Genomic DNA, 22,780 nt, shown 5'->3' with positions numbered 1-22,780 from the left:
TTGGGTCCCAACACAGTCCTTTGTACATAATAGTTGCTTAATGTTGTATGAAAGTGAATAATGTTTTAAGTTATTTATTCAACATCAATGTTAGTTGTATATTGTTCTGATGAAAGTCTGATGTCTTTGACCATATATATTGTATATAACCCACAGTTCAGTAGTTAAGTGCTTGGGATTTGGAGTGTCATAATTTTAGTCCCAAATCATCTGTTTTTTAATCACTCTGAAACTCTTTCCTTAACTTTAAAGTGAAGAGGAAAGCACCTACCTCACTGGATTGTTTAGAAGACTAAGTGATAACATGCATATAAAATACATAGCATTCCGTCTTTGTGGATCAGATATCCTGTACGTGGTAGTGTTAATTATCGTGATCATCCTTTCCCTTGTGCCTGCCTATTATACAAATCTAAGCTTATCATAAAAACTATTTTAGTGTAAATTTTTATGGAGAACATTTCATATTCCTTCTGATTCTTTAGAAATTTCTCTAAATCTTGATGGCAATTAGTACCCGAGACAAGATCATTTTACAGAGCATTTTTCTCAGTGTTCTTGGTTTCATTCACAGTTCCACATAGCAGGAAACACTGATTTCTGGTGCCTTGATTTTAACAAGATGTGTCTTCACTGAAAGGGACAGAGTTAAAGATGGAAGGATTGATACCTTGTAATAATATCAATCCCTAATTTGAAGATCTTGTTAGCTACCGATTTGCAGATAAAATTTTCACTTATAACCTATCATAATTTGCATTCATAAAGAATGAGACAAAAACTGGCAAGGAGATTGAGACAGGCCTTCTGACTACAGGATCAACAAATGAGAAGTATCAACCTGGCCACAAAAGAGGTAGAAAAACTAAAGTAGATATAAGAAATATGAACACAGCAGCCTCTGTTTAGTTGGACAGCAAGCAGCCTTTCATACCAAAGCTCAAACTCTGCCATCTTTTCTTACTGGGAAACCCTTTTCGATTGTCTTTGCTGCAAGTGTTGTCTTCTGTAGCTCTCTCTCATTAGTTGTTCTCTTATTTCACTTTCACTTTCATAGCCTACAGTGATACTGTAATTATTCATATATGTGGTTATTCATTATATTTATAGCTTCATGAGAATAGCATGTCTTGCTATATGTTTAATTCAGCATGTCTTGTCCATGTCTTGTACAGAGGACACTGTCAATAAATATTAAATGAATGAGTGAATGGATGAACATCAGGATACATAAAATTATGCAGAAGACAGTGACTGGGAGGGGTTTGGGCATTGATTATATTCTTCTATTTTTTTGATATTTTTCTTTTCTTGAAATATTTCAAATACCCTTTCTGGAGTTTAGTTTCGAGTTATTGATGCAAAGCAATTTTATAGTTGACAAAGCAGATACGAGGCAGATCAACTTACATGTGCAGAGGAATTGGATAAGGTTTGTAGTGTGATGCTGCAGGGCTTGCAAAGAGGAGAGACTTGCTCTTATAGTCTGTAGAGGACTGTTAAAATTAATGAGGCTGAGAAATAATCTTCTGACCATAATCTTAAAAGAGAATTGACTTGATAGATTACAAGGGGAAGATATAGAGAACTACTTAGAAGATACATTAGTTAGGATGAAGTTCCATCTTTGAGCAGAGAAACTCCAATGTTCTAGAGAACAGAAGGCTATTTTCTCACAGGTATGAGTCTGGAAGTGGGGAGTGCTTGGTACCTGGGAGCCCAGCTCCTTTCCTGTTGTTGCTTTTCAGTGCATGAGCTCTATTCCCTGCATCACCTCAGGGTCAGGAGGATGCTAGCTCCAGCTGTCAGAGCTGCATTCCAGCTGCCAGGAAGGAGAAAAGAGAAAGGAAGAACAACCTTCCTCCTTTTAGTGATAATTTCTGCAAAGTTGCACATAACTTCTTAGCCTATATATTCATTATTTAGAGTTTAATAATATAATTGGCTACAAATGAGACTGAGAAATGTTATTTTTCTTCTGGGCAGGTTATGCTTAGCTAAAAATATTTGTTTCTATTACTCAGCAAGAAAGGAAGAATGGATATTAGACTTTATTAACAGACTTTCTAATGGTGAGGTTTTTTAATATTCTAGGAAATCGGGAGAGAGGACCATAAGATGGTATAAGTGAAACTCTTAGAAGATAAGGAAAGCACACATTCATTCACTCAACAAGCATTTATTGAGAGTTGTCCTGAGAGCCTAGTGTGGTTCTCGGTGTAAAGGGAGTCATCTGTGTGGAGTCGGTGATCAAAGCTGTGGGAGCAGCTGTGATGGTCAGGGAGCTAGTGCATAGGCCTGACACAAGACCCCCAGGAAATATCAGAAGGAATGTTTAAGAGCAATGCTAAGACAGCTCGGGAGAGGTGGAGCATTTAACCTTAGTGAGATGAAAAAACGCCTTTTCCAGCTTTACAAGAGAGACTCAAGACCGTAGGCCTGTGTGCACATCGGAAGGAGCCCAGCACCTTCACTCTCCTGCCCCATCAGCCTCTGAATATATTGGCTTACTTTCCATCCTGGCCTTGACCATCATTTTATGTTTCTGTTATAGGTTTAAAACTTTGGAAATAAGAGTGGAGAAGAATCTATGGTATAATATTTCCTCCATTCTAAGGTGCACATTTTTATATTTGTAGAATGAGACCAAAATATACTTTCTATGTAACACTTCAAGCACTTTAAGGAGAAAAGAATAAAAAAGCAGCATACCTTGTCCCTTTTTAAAATGTGTTTATTTGCTTGTGTGTACTTACCTATACAGACTAGGAGAGGGAGAACATTTTGGCCTGTATAGTATTTTCAATCTCTTGGAGCTGTTTCTAAAGCTTTATGATTTCAGTTGAATGCTGTTTGTTCTACTATAGTGATTTCTAGAAGATAATATGTATTTTGTGATTGTTTATTATAGTTTATATTAAGGTACATAAAAAGCAATATGATTTCTTATGTGTTCTTGACTATTCTTAAAATAGCCAGTTAAATAAAAATGTGATGTATTAGCAGATTAAAGCTTTTAGAGTAGATTTATTTGACATATAGAAAAGGTATTTAAATTCATCTTAAGTTGTAATTTGAAAAGAAAATAAGGCAACATTTACTCTTAATGAAGTTTATAAGTTAGAGCTAAAAGCAAATTGTGTGTGAACACCCTACTCACATACTACGCTACCTGATCACTTGATTATTTATACTTAGAATCATATAAAAATGGAAAAGGATATTAGAAAACTTGATTTTATAATTAAAAAAACTTTTAAAGCCTCAAGTCTGTGATTGCATGTATAAATAGGATTTTATACCTATTCCTGAGTATTTTTTTAATGGAGGTACTGGGGATTGAACCCAGGACCTCACGCATGCTAAGCACGCACTCTACCACTAAGCTGTATCCTTCCCCATAGATGCCTGAGTATTAAAATGTGCTGTGTTGGTGATTCCCCCCCCCCTTTTTTTTTCCTCCTGTTACAAAATCTGTTTGCCTGCTTCTTTGGAATTTAACATTATAGTGCTCTTTATATTTAATTTAATTATATATAGTCTTTTAGAAAGGTTTGATTTTCACTTATGACATGGTTGTTCATTTAGAAACCTTTGTAGTTGAGTCATTTCATCCTGTTTTGCTGACGGTCCCTGCCCCCAGTTTTGTGGCTTCCCATTATAATTGTCTGAGGGTTCTCATGGTCTTGCCCCACAATCTCTTTCCACATCCCTTCAATGTCTTCTGGGCCCCTTGCCCTCTGGGTTCCCTCTGTAATGCCGGTTTCTCCAGAATGCCATCCTCTTCCTTGCCTCAGAACTTTTGCACACACTTTCCCCCTACCTAATAATACCCTTTCTCTCTCAGCTTTCGTAACTCCATCCTCATGTCCTTGAGGAAGACCTCCGTGATGTCCAGTTCAGATACAGACACTTTTACTATACATTCCCTGTGGTGTTTTTTTTTTCTTTATACATTTTATCTGAGTTTATCTTATGATTATTAGATTAATTCTGTCCCTTCCACTGGGAGATAACCTTCCGGGCCAGATCTTATGTCACATAATAAGTGTCACTAAAAACTTTTTCAAGTGAGTGAATGAGTAAGCATCATTTTCAGCCTTTATACTTCAGACTGGAGAGCTAACCAAAGTTCACTTTTGTATTACCAATCCTAATCATGAAAAATACATGAATTTAACTCACTTTTATCTTTGGGATTAAAGAAACCCGTAAAGTATAGTCAAAAGCACGTCTTAGAGTCAGAAGATCTGTAATCAAGTTTGAGCTCAAGGACCTTCTAGTTGTGCAGTCTCAGTCAGGCCACTTGAACTTTCCGGACTTCAGGTTACTCGTCTTCAGTATACACAGCTTATGCCTATTACCTATTATGAAGGAGCCTTTGTAGTGCCTAATATAAAACACATTCTCCATAGGTATTATTTGCATTTGAATGTAGTTATTGTGTTTAATGTCTTCTGTATTCATCGTAACTGTTTTTGATATCTCTGAGCTAAAAGTTCCATAATTATTTAAGTGAACCCAGTGATTCTCAAAGTACAACCCCAGCCCCACCCTATCCCCCTGTGTGTCAATCAGTGGAACCCTTTTTGTTTCTATTCTTTGATCTCATGGAATCGAATTAAGGACCAGGGAGTTAAATAGGTCAGTTGACCAGGGACAGAGTAAATCAGTGACGGGGCAGAAGGCAGGGAGTGGCAAGCGCACAGCAGTCTGTGTGCGCTAGGGTGGCCACGTCATCATGTGGAACAACTGCCAGTGGCGGGGGCTCTGGGATTCTGCAAAGGAAGGAAAGTGGAGTAAGAGTGGGAAGCAGGACCAGGTGTGGTGTTATTGCTTTGAATACATCCCCTTACATAGTCCGCCCAAGACAACTCAAACTTGCGGTCACCATTATTTTCAGTTTATACATGGGGTGACTGAGAGAAGTAGGAGGTTAACCAACCCAAGGTTTCCCAGCTGCAAGTGGCAGAATCAGGATCTGAACGGATAGTCTGACTCCAGAGCCCACACTCTTAGTCACTAGGTTTTGTTGCCCAATGTACTGATGGGGCTACAAAAATGAGTCAAACACAAGTCTGGTTCACAAGGAGCCCCAGTCCTATGAGGAAGGTAAAAATAAGTCAGTTTTCACAGTGGAGGAAGAGCTTTGGTAGAGGAAGGCTCAGAGTACCTTGGAAATGAGAAAAGGACTTCAGATCCTGCCCAAGGAGTCATAGAATACTCCTTTGAGCAATGTACAAAGTCACTAAAGCCTGGAGAAACAGAGGAGCCAGGATTAGGGTGCATCCTGCAAGGGAGCCTGGCAGATAATGGATCTTCAAAGGCATATTTACGCAGTATTTTCATATTATGGATGATCATGTGTTAAGGCTATCAAATATAAGGGAACACTTTATTTTTATTTGGCTATACTAAATTAAGAACTCTCTTTTTATTCCTAAAGTCTTTTTTTTTTAATTTTCCTAAAGTATGGGTTTTTTAAAAAAATTTTTTTTTACTAGTTTTACCTAAAATTATCTCTTAAGAGTTGAACTTTGTTCAAGAAAAGATATTTTAACAAGCATTCAGTATCTACTCTTTATAGGATTGACTTGACTACACATTAGAAAAAAGTTGAGAGTACTAAATACAGTTTCATTATTTTTTAAAGAAATATGTGCAGTTTATAATTTATAAAAGAGACAGTGATTCATGTTAAAATATCGACTCTGCCCTTTATTAGCTAATGTTGTCAGGCAGTTCCATTAATCCCTCCCAGTTTCAATGTTTCTTATTTCTAGAAAGGATGGTCGACGTATTAAATGAGATCATTTATTTGAAGGTAGCTGTCACTCAAAAGGCAGCATTTGCTATTATTATAAATTTGAGGTCAGAATTGCCCTTAAGAGATTTTAGATTAGTCTTTAGCAGGCGTTTCCTTGCTCGCTTTCCTCTGCTGTTACTTTTGCCTTTCTGTTTGGCTTTCTGCTTCCTCGCAGTTCCGTCCCCTCTCATTTATCTTTTCCTTTATCTTGTGAGAAAGCACTCGTTTACTGATGTGAGATCCCGTCCAGGTTCTGACTGTCAGCTGCTTTCAGAGTGTAATCAGTCTAAAGAAGAAACACAGATGAGAACAGACAGAATACAAAGCCTGAAAAAGAGCCAAGAAGATATTAAAGCCCTAGAGGTGGAGTATTAAATGGTGCAAAAATACCAACACCAGTGAGGAAACAAGGATCAGTTCTTCTGTGGGAAGGAGATGAATGATGAATGTTGTCAGTTTATTTTGACAGTGTCTGATACCTTTTCTGTATTTTTTTATTATGATCATCTCAGCTACTACTAGTTTTTTAGAACTTAATCTTTTCTGTTGGCTTATTCAAGGATGTGTGGAGTACATGCTTCCTTTCATCAGCAGGTTTGCTACAGAATATTTACGTGGTCTCCTTCCTCTCAGGTGGCATTTTGGCAAATGCAGATCTAGACCACAACATAACCTTGAATAAATTTTCAAGGGTTAACTTTTTTTAAAAAACATTTTATTTTATTTATTTTATTGTGGTAACAAAAAAAAACTATTGTGAACAGTGCTTCTATGAACACAGGTGTACAAATGTTTCTTCAAGACTCTAGTTTAAATCCTTCTGGATAAATACCCAGACGTGTGATTTCTGGATCATATGGCAGTTTTATTTTTAATTTTTTTGAGGAACCTCCCTACTGTTTCCCATAACTGCTGCTCCATTTTACATTCCCACCAATAGCGAATGAGGCTTCCAACTTCGTCACATCCCCGCTGACACTTCTCATTTGTGGTTTTTGACGGTAACCATCCTCGTAGGTGTGAAGTGGTATTTCTCCGTAGGTTAAGGTGTCATTTCTCTGATGTGTGACATTGAAAATCTTTTCATAAGCTTGTTGGCCACTTGTTGTATATCAACTTTGGAGAAAATCCTATTCAAGTCCTTTTCCATTTTTCAATTGGGTTGTTTAATTTCTTGCTGGGTTGTAGGAGTTCTTTATATATTCTGAGTATGAACAGCTTTTTAGCTTTTTAGATCAAATAATCTTTATTTGATCATTTTGAAGATCATGTAAGACGATTAAGACAGGCAAGACTATTTTCACTTAACACAGGACCAAACTGAAGTGATTTGCTCAAGGATTTCATGGTTAGAAAGTAGAGTCCAGGTTCTTAACCCAGGTCTGTTGTTTCTCTCTGCTGCACCAGGGTGCCTCTCCTTGTGGACTTGGAAACATTTGTGAATATGCTCTCACCCTGTTGCAGAAGTAAATGAGATCTTTCAAGTGACTGGTTTCTTTGCCTAAGCTCTGTTTAAAACATCATAGCATCTGACGTGCTATGGGATGAAATTGTTAAATAAAATTTTGCTACTGTTCAACATTACATGAATAGAATTAATTATGTATAGATCATATCATGACAAACTGTATAGAATTAGTGTTCTTTCTCATAAAACCTTTAAAACTGTCATGGGATACCATCTTGCCGTTATTTAAAAATTAAATATTAAAATATACAGTGCACTTTGCAACCTTATGCCTGTTACTGAAACTCTCAATGTATTTCCCTATTTTTAAAATGAAGACAATGATAATTTTAGAAAGCAATGCTGTGTCATTAAAACTGGTATATGTGGTACTTTAAGGAGCTTTCTAACAGTGAGCAATAAGGAAGGAAAGTTTTAGCTGGTTAGGAGACAAACCTCAAGTACATAATGCCTACTACATTGAGCATTGAGCTAACCACTTTATATTCTTTAATTCTGTCTTCTTGAATTCGTAGGACAAGAAAGATTATTGTTCTTTTAAAGATGGAAATGTGAAGTTGAGTAACTTGCAGGAGGTCAACAGATACAATCTGTCATCCGTGGAATTTGAACAGAATTTCTGACTTTACCATGTACCTTTTAGTGAAAATCTTTCTGACTTAAAAGCTTGTGTCCTTTTTTTCTGACTGACTCTGGCTTGACATCTGAATGCTAGTGTTCCTAATGGTATTGAAACATGTGAATTACCCAGAAAAGATGTTCTTAACTTAATCTAGGAGTCCTTTATTATAATTTAATTCTTGGGGAAAATAATAGTCTCCATTAATTAGAAAATATAATTAACCTAAATAACCTGTTTCTTGACCAATCAGATAATGAAGAATTTGTAAGTTTTTGTTTCTGTAAGTTAAGTCGTATATTGATGCTGGACTAGGGACTCTAAACAAAACAGAGGTATGTTTCTTCCCTCAAGATAGTGGAGGACATAAGCAATAAGCAAGTGAAGACACCTACACAAAATGCTGTCACATCTCAGCTAGAAGTCTTCCTGGAATCTTGCTCTGATGGTTATTACAACTAAAATGTATGTACATGGCCCTGGGCCAGCACAGCCAGGTGATTTCCTAAGCAGGTATGCAGAGGGAAGTTTGCTTGCAAAGTATGTCACTGAGGGATCAGGTAAACTTGGCAGACCCTTAGTGTCTTGATCATGAATGCTCTGGACTGGTTTCTTTCCCTGTCCAAACTAAATGTGATTCTTAAGAGTTTAGATACTGATTACAGAAGTCAAATCTTTCTTTGTCTGCTGTTAAGTGACTGAAAGAGCCTGATCATATTTGGAATTTCTTATGCTTTCGATAGTACCTAATTCAACCTTTATTCCTTTCTCTTTTAATTCACCCTTACATCCTGAGCATGTAGCATAATACCTGGCCAAGAGCAGGCATTCAGTATTTTTTTTTAATGACTAAATAGAGTGAGGTCAGCTATTACTCCTGTCTCTGATTCCTTAAGTTCCCTTTTCCATTCCAGTTGTCACCTTAACCCAGTTTACATTCATTTCCTGTCACTCTTGGATTGCATAGTAAGGGCCTCCTCAATGGTCAGGTTCCCCGTTCCTCTCCTCTGAGCCGTCCTCCCTGGAGTTGAGTGCTAATTCATCCTCAAAAAGTGTTTGAAGTGTTCCATCCATCTCTGCCTTATCCGGCAGCAGTTCCAGGCTGTTCTTGCCTTTCATTCTTGGGCTCCAGGCCAAATTCACTGCTCTCTGTTGTTGATACCACAAACCAGCCCATTCCAACTAAATTGTCACCCCTTGTGCTTCACTCCTTGTCTCTGAGGATCAGACCTGTTTCTTTATGCCCCTTCCTTTACCTCAGACATCCAGACAGTTCTCAAGCCTTATTGATCTGTCAGATGATTTCCTTTGTCCACATGCTAGCTTTGCCTCTGATTTTTTTTCTCCACCATTCTATTTTTATAGTCTTCCTCTTGGTCTTCCTGTTTGCTCATCTCTCCTCTTTAAGTCATCCTACATGTACTGCTGCCAAATTAAACTTCCAGAGTCTGGGCTCTGAGGATTGCCGTGTGTTCCACCTCTCCCCGTATAAATCTTGGATTCCAAAAGGGCTGAGGCAGGTTTTAGACTTCCCTTCTGCCACCCTAGCAGATGTGGACATGACATGCTTCTCAGCCTTGCTTGTGTGATGCAGGCTACGCATATGGGATTTGGAGTGAGGCAGACCCGTTTTGGACCTATAGGTCTACCAATTACCAAATGCAAGTTTGGGCAAGTTCCATAACCTGCATGATCCTCAGTTTTATCATCTGTAAGATGGGATGATTATATTTTATAGGATTGTTAAGAGGGTTTTGTTTTTCTTTTAGTTGTGAAAATTTTCAAACATTTGCAAACATAAAGAGGACAGTAAATTCCCACATATTGTTCTCCCAGATTCAGTAATTAATGGGACTTCACTATAGTATTTGCTTTACCTGTCCTTTATGTTTATTTTCTTTACTGAAATAGTTTAAAAACATTCCCAGACATCATGTAATTTCTTTCATACATATGTATCTCTAAAAATACAATTATAACTGCATAATGTGTATTATACAATATATAATTGTGTATATATACCATACATATATACACAGTATAAGAAATAATTCTTTGATTTTATCTAGTATATAATCTATAATCAAATTTCTTTATTATCTCAAAATGTAGTTGGTTTGTTCAAATCAGAATTCAAACAAGGTCCTCACATTACATTGTTTTAAGCCTCTTTTTAAAATATAAATTTATTGAAACAGAAAACTGTACCACAATTTGAAATTTCACCCACCAAACAGAACATTCCTGCCACCCAGAGTCATTTTGTGCCCACCTTGAGTCACTATTTCTTCACTCTTCCACGAAGTCAACACTGTCTTGACTTCTAAAACCATAGATTAGCATTGCCTGTTTTGAACTCAGTGCAAGTGGAATCATGTGGTGTATATACTTCTCTGTCTTGGTTTCTTTCACTCAACAGTATGTTTCTAATATTCATACAAGTTGCCTGTATCAGTAGTTGTTTGTTTTCATCATTGAATAAAGCTCTTCTGTATGAATATGCCACAATTTGTTTATCCAACTCCCTGAAAATGGACATCCTGTGGACTGTATTTCATAATAGCAAATACGCAAAGGGATCAACATAGTGTCTAACAGGGGAAATTTAATTGATATTAATACAGTGCCTTGTCTTTAAAATTTGCTCATTGCATATTGATTCATTTGAATTTTGTTTCATCTCATGGGAAAATTTGAGACTTTGACTATTAGTTGAGGATTTTCTTTTTCTCACACTATGGTCTCTTAAGGAAATACTTAAGTTTGTCATGTCAGATTATGATTTCTTTACACTAACATATTTTCATTATTTTCTTGATTTGGTCTGGAATTTCACTTGAGATTTGCTCCTTACTACTAGAGTTCACATGCTATTTCTTCTGATTGATTATGAGTTTTTTCATATGTTTTTACTTCTCAAATCTGCATGTACTAACTCAAAGAGAATTGAAAGTTGATTACTGCATAAGAAAATTAGATTGGAGATGTTTCTCATAACCTGATTATTTAAAAGTGGGATTGTTGTAATTATTGTATAAGAAATACATTTAAATATTTTCTCTGTATTAAATTAATTTTGTTGTTTGGAAACAGACCGAGTAACTAAATGCTTCTGAAATTATATTGGGTCATTTTTCCGGTGTGTTGAACATTTTCTATTAGAATACTGGGCAGTGACTTGAATTAAGCTTCTTTCCTGGGAGAGAGGCTCTGTTACTTAGCAACACCTAATGTCCTATGATGATAGAAAAACACTGAGACTGTACTAGCAAAATCTTATTGGCTTTCGTGGACAGGGAAAAGGTACTGATTGATGCTTTGATACAGAATTATGAGCAACTTGGAGTTCCTTTCTCCAGATAACATTGTCATGGGGCTGGAAAATCCATATTTAAAGCGAGTATGACTATTCAGCTGAGTCAAAAGACTGTTCTCCTTCTCTGAGTATTCTAGTCTGATGTTCATTCAGGGCTGCTTGAGTAAAGCCTGGCGCCAAATAAATGGGTTGCTCATCTCCTAATTTCTGATTTGTATTTAGAGATGGAAGGTGTCTAGGTTGTTTGAGATAGGAACTACTGCCACTCGACTAACACAGTGTGAAAGTCAATGAAAATCAGTATAAAGATTGGCTGTTTATTACAGGTATTTCTAGGAAATACCAGTAACAAGGATGTTGCTAAAAGCTAGTACTTATGTGATTTCTCTGTATGTATGTGTGTATAGAAAACAAAGAATTTTTTTTTCTTAATTTTCCTGGATTTTTTTCCCTTAATTTTAGAGGAGAATCTCATTGGCTTGAAGTAAAAATTCCTTTTACCCCACCTGTACAATGTTTTTTTTTACTGAAATTGCAATAAGTTTTAAGAAAACCATTCTCTCTGTACCCCCACCACACACATCTCTTTCCCCACCCACTGGTTGCTGTGGAAACGACTCCCAGCTGCCCTTAAAGCAAATGCTGGCAGGCAGCATGGGGCTTCCCCGAGGTTGAGCTAGGAGTCTGATGCTGTAGTATAGTTTGTGCTGACTCAGCCAGACACAGAAAGAGAGCTCAGCTGTGATTTCTCAAATTCTGAGTTAGCAAACTGGCTTGTGGTGTCTTGATTTTTCAAAGATGAGAATTGAGTTCTGCTTCCCCCCCCCACACTGACTTCATTTTCCATCTCCCCTTTTGAAATTCTAGTTCACCTTTTATTATACCTACCTAGTAGAAGCAATTGGTAATGGAAATTACAGGAAATGAGGGAGGGAGGCAGCCTGGGAGGGCAGGAGATGGAGAAAGATTGAGATTTGAAAGTAATCTATTGTATAGTCAAAACAGCGCTATTATTTATTCCTGAGACATTATTGTGGAGCCAGAGATCATCTCCATATTAGATTAGTTTTATGAAGGGCATATTTAAAGGCTGCCTTAAATTTGGTTATCTGTGAACTTTATGGTTAACTGTCATGACTGCTGTGGAAAAAATTTTTTGTGTTGCATGGGAGATTAGTCAGTTATTTATAGACCTTGAGAATCATCTGAGAACTTTGTTACAAACTTTACCTCAGACTCACTGGCTCAGAGTCTTGGCTGGTGGAGCCCAGTCATGATTCTGCTGTAGAGGCTGCAGGGCTGGTTTTTAGATAGCCAGTCCGGCACGTAATCTAAGGAGACTAAGCCTGGGAACCATTGCTTGCGTTCCCTTCAGGGAGCCTCTTACTGTTGAAAATTCTCCCAGTCTAAGAGACAGCTGTGATGTGGTAGAGTGCACTGCTCTTAGATTCAGCAGACCTGGCCCAAACACTGGTGAGATCACCTTACCACTCTGAGTATCAGCCCACTCACCTGCAGAGGGAGGTGTCTGTAGTTGTATGGGAAGGGTCTGATGACATGGTGAACCATGAAATTTTTTTTAGTGTAAGGGGGTATTACGATGCTACGAGGATTCTGAAGATAGCCTCTTTAACTGAGGGAAAAATTGGGAGTCATTCTTGTTCTTTAAGATGTTATTGGAGAAAGTTAACATGATTCGGTGGAGAAAGTTAACATGATTTGGTTGAGAAAGAATTGAACTACAAACTTGAAGACTTTAGTTTGTCCCTATAAATTAGCATTATAACATTCATTTCTTCAGCCTTATTTTTTTATTTATAAATTGGAGGGGGACATGCTATTAGAGGAGGTACTTTCACACAGTATCTTAGTTTGTTTTGCCTGAATTGAAAGTCTCTGGCTTTAAGATATAGTGAAAACATAGCATTTAATTTATCTGAAGAGCTGGAACTGCCATCATTTAATTGTAGTTGTGGGTTTAAATAAACGTTGTAGGATAACCCAAATTCTGAGGCCTGAAAATCCTAATACAAATTTAACTGAAAATTAAAAAGCAATGTGTTACAGAGCATTTGGCATTTTTATTGTCTTACTGCTCTTCTTGTTTTATGATGCACCAAAAAAAAAAAAAAAAAAAGATAAACTGTCAACCTTTTTGCTTTTCAAGTTCCAGTTTCTTCAGTTTAATAGAGTTGATTTTTAAAAGATAATGTACACATAGTACTTTGTTTTTCTGGTGGTCTTAGTGGATTTTGTTACTTTTGAATACAAATCCAAAGAAGAAACCATTCTTCTGCCTTCTTTAACTGAAAGAAGGCATTGTCTTTGAAACAAATCGCATGCATCCAATGCTTTTAGGTCTCAGATCGCCTTTATGTAGCATTGTTTGGGGCACTGGCAGAACTGTAAGCATGGCAGTTGAAGACCTTAGAAATGCTTTATGCTTTCAGCAGGCATGTATTATATACATATACTAAGCACCTAATATACTCCAGGCACTGTTTTAAGTGCAGAAGACAGCCATAAACTGGATGTACAAGGAACATCACGGAGTTTATATTCTATGATAGGACAACAGAAAGAAGAAATCTAAAAAGATACTTTCAGATAATACTGTGAAGACAGAAAGACAAAGCTGGGTTTGCATCCTTTTTATATCAGTTTCCAGCTGTGTGACCTTTGGCGAGTTATTCAACATCAGAGTCTTATTTCCCACATCTAGAATGCAGAGATAATAATTCCTACATGATAGGGTGATTTTTATCATGAATGGAGAAAATTTATTGAATGATTTTAACATAGTTTCTGCAACTTAGGTCCTCAATGAATTATTAATAAAACTTCATAACCATTCAAGTATGCTCAGCTCTTTATTGTTCCAGGGTTTGCTTTTTTGCTGAACTTTATTCTGTTGAGCTTACACCTTTCTCCCATTGAAAAAAAAAAGGGATAATAGAAAAAGTCAAGGAAAACTGAATAACCCATGTGTTAATGTTTAGGCAAATTAAGTTGGAGGAAGTAGGATGCAGGATTATTGGAAATGTCAACTAAAACAAAGTTTGGGCATTATGCAGTAGAAGGTGTATCTAACCAATAGAATGAGAGTTGGCTAGAATATCTATAATATTCATATAGTTTGCAGGCACTAATTGGTTTTCCTGGTGACACAGTAAAATGGATGGGTGACTTCAGCTGCTGGTGTTTTTCTCATAGTTTTTATCTGTGAATTAGAATTAATTGTATGTAAGCTTGTCTTCAATGATGGATCTTAAGGTCCTTGAAAACAAATTCCATAGTGTGACCTGACATAATTTGGATTCAATCAATATTTGTTAATTGAGCAAATGGGAATTTACTAGTATCATAACAAAACACTGGCTAGAAAAATAGGGCTGCTTGTTTTAAAAATTCAAGGATAACAAAATCTATAACTTAGCACCTTGGTGGAATATTGATAAGCAAACCAATTTTTTGAAGGGTCTTTTAAGCCTATAGATAATTTTTTTTTAATTGTGCTAAAATAGACATAACAAATTTACCATTTTAACTACTCTTAGAGATACAGTTCAGTGACATCAAGTACATTCACATTGTTGTGCAACATGACCACCATCCCCTCCAAAACTTTATCTTCCCAAACTGAAACTACAGAAAAGGTTTTAATTCCACACTCGACAAGCACACAGTTTTAAAGCCACCACAATGGCCTGAGTACCATGGGACAGTCACTTGGACCAGTGCTGTTATTCCTTTGCACCTCAAGAAGTTGCCCCTGGGACACCTCACTGTGAGTAACTCACAGAAGAGAATCTGGGGAAGAATGATGCTAGCCCCTTCCTCTAGTGATTCCCATTGGAGAACTGTCTTCCTGATTCCTTCATGCCGTCATGGGGAACCATTGCCTCCTTTCACGAGCCTCAGTTTTCCTCAAGGTAGACACAGTTAAAGAAGAAAAGAGTAGCTTTGTCACCGACTTAAGGCTAACTTAAAACCTCAACATAACTAAGTGATGAAAATCATGGTTGTATGTTTCCGTAACATTATTTGGACCCTATATCCAGGAATTTTTAGTCAACATCCATTTTAAGGTAACAACCCTATTTTACAAGTAAGAGATCTGCTATTGGTAGAGGTCCAGTAATTGGTCCAAGGAGCCAGTGGCATTAAGTGCCTCAGCTAGGACTTCAATCAGATTCTGACCCTTCAGCCCTTGCTTTCTATCCTGGTACAAGAATGTGTCGATGAAGATTCATCATTTGTAGCACCATTGAGTTGTTCATCAACTGTGATACAGCCATATTTTACCGAAGGAGGATCCCTCTTGTCGTTAATCATTTACCTGTCTAAGCCAATGAATACATAGTTCATGGCCATGAAGGTTACCTCTTTTTTTCTCTGAAGGTTGAACAGGTCAGGGATGTGATGTACAGCATAGGGAATATGGTCAATAATATAATAACTTTGTATGGTGACAGGCAGTTACCAGACATTGTGATGATCAATTTGTAATATACATAAATGGTGAACATATGTTGTACACCTGAAACTGATATATTGTATGTCAACTACACTTCAATTAAAAAAATTAAAATTAAAAACCTTCTCAAATTCTGCTTCTTCCACAAAATCTTTTCTAGCCATATCAATTTTTAGTACTCTAAAAGCAATTATTGATATTGCAATTAATTTAATGTTTATTCACTGACCTAATTCACTAATAAATATTTATTGAGTGGCACTTGTGGTGGCTGGAATTTCTATTTACATAATTGTATTTGTTTAATATTTGTTGTATTTGTTTGCTTGCCCTGTTTTGCTGTAGAAACATCTTGAGGGTTAATGTGTTTTGTATGTATCTAATTAAAGTACCCATATAGTGCCTTGTTCTTGGTAGTTGACCAATAAAAACACTGTGAGTTTATTTACATCAGTGTTAATAAGAATAATTTTATTTCTATATAGAAGACAGTTTTGTTACAAGTATTTTATTTTACTATATTTTGCTAAATATGTTCTTTATTATTAATAATAAACATCAGTGAAAGTTCTTTAAGATTCTCCTCAAAATCCTTGCAAAGCAGGCAGATTTAACTTCTTTCTAAAATAAGCAGTCATTTGTGATTAATTCTTTTAATGTATAAAATAGCTTATAGGTTTAAATTTATCTACTCTCTTATAAGGAGATGTTTGTTAAGTCTGGTAAAGTGATGCAATGAGCTAGGCTGCCTTCTTTCCCCTCCCCCTTAACAGTAATTATCTGAATTAAGCTTTCAATTTGCAAGGGTTCCCTCTAAGGACAATGAACTTAAGTCAAGTGTTGGGCTGAGCACAGAGAGTTCCAGAATAGTCACAAGCTACTGCTTGCTTATTCAGCTGATGAGATGATTGCATCTCACTGTGGAGTAGGCAGCAAGCCTTTGAGCCCTGGCAGCACACCTGGCCTGGGCTGGTGGTGTGTGGGGTACAAGGCATGTGTAAAGCAGTATCGATGCCCACACTGATCTGCCAGTGTGGTTTTGTTGCACAGAATCAACACAAGTGAAACATAACCATCTGACATAACCAATCAAATCCTAAAGTAGGTAGTTTAGACCATAAAGTGGAGGTTGCAAGGTGAGACAGAAGATCAAATAAAAGCATAATAAAATACCTATATGCCATGAGCCATTAAGTCCTTTAGCGTGTATTTTAAAGTTCTCAACATCCATGAAGTGGGTGTTATGCTCATTTTAAAGATGAAGAAATGAATCCATAGAGGTAAAGTAAGATGGGGAAATGCCAGTACCCTTGTAATATAGATTCAGGTACTCTATTTAAAATTTTCTTACCTTTCTTTTTAAATAGAAAAAATCAAGCAAAGATATGCAGACCTGCCTGGAGAATTGCACATTATTGAACTTGAAAAGGATAAGAATGGACTTGGACTCAGCCTTGCCGGTAATAAGGACAGGTCACGCATGAGCATATTTGTGGTGGGAATTAACCCAGAAGGACCTGCTGCCACAGATGGACGAATGCGTATTGGAGATGAACTGTTGGAGGTGAGGGGCATATATTCTTAATTGCTTTCCTGGTGAGGTGAAGGGGTGTAAGGGTATAGCGTATAAGAAAATGAAGTGAAGGGAAAGAATGTTACAAATTCTATTTTCTTCAACTATTTAAGATCATTTTCCCAAGAACGAACAAAAATCGTATTATTGCGTGTAAGTGCTGTTGGCTGCATAAGTAAAAACTAATCTCACAAAATAATTTAATGGCCCTTAAGCAAAATCTCATGGAAACATATTAAAAGAATAGGTTTGTTTTTAATATAAATTCCAAAAGATTCAGAACTAATCTGTATATTAATCTAATATTATTAGTATTTATCAAAATTCTTTTTAGCTTTTGAATTAATCATATGACTTTTTGTTGTTGTTGTCGTCGTTTGGTTTTTTGGGAAGGTGTTAGAGCCAACAGAACTTTGTGAACTGGTTGCCAGGGATTGGTTAATATCTGTGAAGTTGGTGATGTGGGTTAGAGCCACATAGGTTCCTTATTTCAGAACAGGAGAGAGTTAGGAGGAGGTAAGGAGATGAGTGATCCTCTGCTAGTACTCTAGGCGATGTCATCAGTAGTCTGAAAGGCTTATTCTTATTTTCCTAAATTTAAAGTCAGGGTTTCTGCTTTGAGTTGATCTTAGTTTGGTATTTATTTGCTTTTTCGTTCATTCATTCATTCAGCCAACGCTTTCTGAGTGTCCCTTAGGACTGGACATAGAAAAAGGGATGAATACATCCAGTTCCTTCATTCAGACAGTTCCCAGTCTAGAGGAAGAAAAGAGATGTAAAACAATTGTTGCATAACAAAAATGAAAATAATAAAAAGATCAACAGCAACAGCAGCTGCTATGTGCTTGGTACCAGACACAGCTTTACTGCTGAGGTCACAAAGTAACTGAGGTGCTGGGATTCAATGTCAGGCAGTTTGACTTCTTAGCTCTTTGTTAACCAGTGTGCTCTAAGGCCTCTTGGATAAAATACTCCCAACACTTGGACATTTAGGGGAGCTCAATCACAGAAGCACTGAGCATCAGACTGCTTTACAATTTCCTCTTCAGACTCTGACTCAGAATAGAATTCATAGTCATCCATAATGTGACTTGCCTAATAATATCACAGCTAAAGCTGGTCAGACACAACCGTGAGCCCATTAGTATCACCCTCTGTCTTCCAAGCCCCAGTGGTTTCTCCCCATCTAAAACCTGTTTCCACAAAGAAGTCACTTCTGGAGTTAATTTTCTTTTCTTGTTCTTTTTTTAAATACAGCATCATGAAAGAGATCCACATCGGGTAGTAGCACTGACTAGCATGATCATTAAATAAATAAAAATCAAAGGTGACAATGTGTATTTACCAATATAGTTCATTGTTCCAAGTGTATTTTCCCTGGCTTGTGTTTAGAGATTTCTTCAGAAATGAGACCGAAGTGATGGTGGTGATAATGATGATGAAAGTAAAAGCTGATTTACTGAGTTATCCTTCACATTGTACCTAGTGCTCACACATTATTCAGTATGCTTACGAGCCCTATATAGTAAGCAATAATATTATCCCCATTTTGTGGGTGAGAAAACTGCATAAGTAACTCACAGAACTAAGTTACTGAGTTTCATTAAGAACCCAGACTTGCCAGACTCCCAGATCCATGCTCTAGCCATTGAAATATACTGTATTCCCCAAGGCACTTCAGCCAAACCTTATTTGTTTAGATCCACTAGAACCCTGATTTATGATGCTCCTAGGCCTTAGGGAATCATGTATATTGTCACTGTGTTGTGTTATACATACCTAGACGCAGATTTCCTGTCTTGTGTGGTACGTGGAAATGTCCCCAAAGCTATAATTTGGACTATAAAGGTTCTAGTTCTGTTCTCTCTTAGTAAGACTCAGGATGGAATGGCCTATGGGATCCAGACCGACAGAAGCACTGGTATTTTCTTTCTCTTTCTAACATTCTGTTAGTTAGAGGTAACAGATGAGCTGTGTCTGCAGAGTAATGAGAGTGTTTTACAGGCCACACAGAAAAGTCAACACTGTGTGCAGGGCAGTAAGCCCTGGACTCAGAAGACCTGCTTTAGCTTATCCCAAAGCTTACAGTTTTTAGTTGCATTTCAGAAGGGGCTTAACATCGTGTGTGGTGCATAGCTGGCTGTTAATTAGATCACATTTCCTCCCTTGAAGACAGAAACTTCAAGTATCTCTTGTCTAGGCTAGAGGCTGAAGGGCTGTGCTGGCTGAAAAAGAATATTAACATCTTATCATTTCAGACCCCTTCTATTCCTTCCTTAGACGTTCTGGATTTGGCCCTTTTGCTGCTATTCAGTAACTTTATCTTCATTCAGAGATAAAAAAGAGCAAGAAGATTAACCATGGCAATAAGTTAATCTCCCTCCACTCTCCACTGAGTCTCTTGTTTAAAAAAAAAATAACAAATAAAAATATGTTGAAACATAGATTCTAGCATCACAGACCTTCAGTTAGTTATCCATTTGTCTGACCCTCAGTTACATCCTCTATCAAACTGAAATTATTGATTCATTCAGCAAGTACTTCACTCTGCATCTGTCATGTAGGAGGAAGTATAGGAACAACGTGCTGAGTTTCCAGTGGGGAACAAAATCCATGGTGCTTCTTCTCATCCAGCCTACAGTCTAGTGATTGTATAGCATCGACTTCAGAGGGTATTAGGAGAATTAACAAGCTTTGCCACAGTGTCTGGCAGATACTAATACCGTAATACATTTCAACTGATAATATTTATACAATAATATTTCCACATAGATTTATGTATTTCAGTTCTTTTTAGTTTGTTTATATTAATGCATTTGTCTCTGAACATACATCCCAGAGGGAAGCCATCTTCTTATCCGTCCGTAGCTCCACGCAGCATCTTGAAAAGCTGAGAGGGTAGAATAACGTGCAGAATGGACACTTACACAGTTATAACCCACCTTCTCATGTGGTTTCGGCTCTAGGTCAGGGGTGAGAGGGGAAGAAGTTCACATGGGTAACATTTTCCTGGTTTCTAAGGAAGACACTTCAATCATTTCTTTGTGATATGTGGATAATTTGTATATAGCATAATATCAAATCCAAGGTGCTTTTGAACTGAGAATAAGACGTTGATTTAGCAATGAGTACCAGGAAAGCTAGAAGCCAGTATTACAACAGCTGCTCTTTGGATATTGGCAGTGTATTCGATGGTAGAAAGACACTGCATCATGAAAGAGGCATTTACAGTGGGCTTGCAGATTATGTTTGCTCAATTCCTGGGCTCGAGCACATCTTGTATATTTATTTATCCATCCACACTCCATTTATTTTTGTGGTTTCTCTCCTCAGTGGAGGTAAAGTTATCCACGTCACGATTATTCTTACTACTCCACTTGTATTATTTCTCATTATTGCCTTGTTGTTACCATTATGTTATTACTTTGCTCACAGCCTCCTTTTAGTTGACCTGACTTCTTTTAGGCCCTAAGGATGAGGCTGATTTTGAGGAAGTAGGATAGAGAATGGCCAAACATACACTGTGGCTTCTTTGAAGTGAGAAATTCTGCATGTCTCCCGGAGCCCTGTCGGTGGCTGATTTCTGGCAGGACATCAGCCAGCAGTTTTGTTGCTGCGGGACTGCATCGTTACAGCACAGGGGCACTTAGTGAGCTCTGTCGGCGGATGGCCCAGTTCATGTATAAAAGACGTCTTACACTGAGCCCCTAGAAGACAGTGTGATTAAATCTCAGCTTCTTTGCCCTTCACTGCAGTGCTGGTGTGGGATTTCAGCATTAATTTCAAAAGACATTAGCATATAATTACCATGTAGACTAGAATGAGACTTGCACTAGAGTATTGGCTATCCCTAAGCAGTTAGTCCCAGAAAATACACAGGCCTGGGCATGGTGCTGTCATATGAATGTAGGATTTATTTATAATCTTCTCTACAGCACAAGTGTGGGAAGAGAGAGCTGACAGTGTCACGTGGGGAATTGGAGTGGTTTGTCAGGTAACAGAAGCAGCCAGAAGGAACAGTGTGGGTGGCGCAGGAAGGACACAGTGGAGGGGCTAGCACATAGAGCCATGTCTGGTCAGGCTCCCACACCCTTCGAGAAGGAGGAAGTACTTTCCCTTTGTAACATTTACCTGCAGGATAATCTAAATAAAATCTTGTTATTTTTGCATGTGTAGAATAGGTTTATTTAAGAACCATTAAAAATAAAAAAGTATGAATTCTTCTCATGTTTGCCAGGGATAAAGCAAACACAGAAGTACAGGTAAACTCAGATCTTTTTATCTAGTAATACTTTATAAGAGGAGAAAATTAAAACCAGAAAAATGAAATGACTGACTGAAGCACATGTAGCTGCTTCATGACAAAACTTCTGTCTGAGTTTTCCCACCACACCAGTCCCAGAGGGTGATGGCTGGTCCTTCACTCTCTGCTTGTTGCCAGTGAATTACTTTTGAAATCTTTTGGAAGACTTAGATGTGATTTAGAAGCACACTACATTAGTGAATAAATCACTAGCTTTTCGGCATCCATAGATAAGATTCTTTCTAATTTATAATCAAAAGCTTCCATCATCTTAGATTGGCTATTTTAGATTGTGACCATACATAGTTGTAATTTTATAAAGGATGCTTCTTAATGCAATAATTATGCCCTAAGACCTCACAGAATAAAATATCCCATTGTAGAAACACTAATTTGGGGAACAGAAAGAAGAGAAAGGATTTCAAAATCGTAATAAAGTTATTTTCCCTACAATATTAACAGAGATAGGTTTATAATAGCTAAAACCACAAAAATAAATTGACCAATTTTTTTATTGTGGCAGTGGTGTCAAAACATATCAAATTTCACATTGTAAATACGTGATTTATTGTATGTCTATTAAATCTCAGTAAAGCTGTTAAGAAATGGGTTGACCAGACCTGACAGAAGTAAGTACTGTAAGCAGGTCCTTCCTTGTATGACCTTCCCATATACAAAGCTAAAGTCACCCCATTTTGTGACTCTTAAAATAGTCTGCAGCCTGATTCACAGCTCTGAAAGTCAACAGGAGAATGTGGTGCTGGCTGAGTGGCCAGCCGCATACACAAAACTGTCATGGGACCTTTGATGGGTGTATATTTTTCCTGTCTTCAGAGTGCAGTCTCCCTGGTCATTACAGTATTGTAACCAGTAGCTGCCTGTGTTTTGCTGAATCATCTTCCCTGAGCAGTTCGTTCTGTTATATCCAATCTGAATTACAGAAGATGTGCATATTGAGAGAGGTAGGGGGGCTGTATTGGGAACTGAGCTAACATTGAACGCTTACTATTTGCTAGGCAGTGCTAAATTCTTTACATGCATTCTCTTTTACAACAATTCTGTGAAAGTAGGTGTTATTTTAATTCCCAGTTTATGGATAAGGAAACTGAAACATGAGGGGGCAGAATCAGTATGCAAACACTGGCTTTTCTGAGTCAAAAGGTGGTGTTCTTAAGTTATTTAGTTCTGGATTGATAATGATTCTGGAAGGTAAGAAGT

At 37.4% G+C, this 22,780-nt stretch overlaps 1 protein-coding gene across 8 annotated transcripts in view; it reads left to right on the top strand.

Moving 5' to 3' along the window:
- Positions 1–22,780, top strand: part of PATJ (PATJ crumbs cell polarity complex component) — a 291,813-nt gene that overhangs the window by 143,188 nt on the left and 125,845 nt on the right. For all 8 annotated transcript variants that reach the window (XM_074376367.1, XM_074376369.1, XM_074376370.1 and 5 more), the window contains one exon: positions 17,054–17,250. In XM_074376367.1, coding sequence (XP_074232468.1) covers positions 17,054–17,250 — 197 coding nt within the window. The remainder of the gene's footprint in view (positions 1–17,053; positions 17,251–22,780) is intronic.

The sequence above is a fragment of the Camelus bactrianus genome, chromosome 13 (genome assembly GCF_048773025.1).
Source record: "Camelus bactrianus isolate YW-2024 breed Bactrian camel chromosome 13, ASM4877302v1, whole genome shotgun sequence".
Taxonomy (NCBI): domain Eukaryota; kingdom Metazoa; phylum Chordata; class Mammalia; order Artiodactyla; family Camelidae; genus Camelus; species Camelus bactrianus.
Note: the sequence above shows the minus strand (reverse complement) of the source record. Positions and strands in the feature narration are given on the sequence as shown.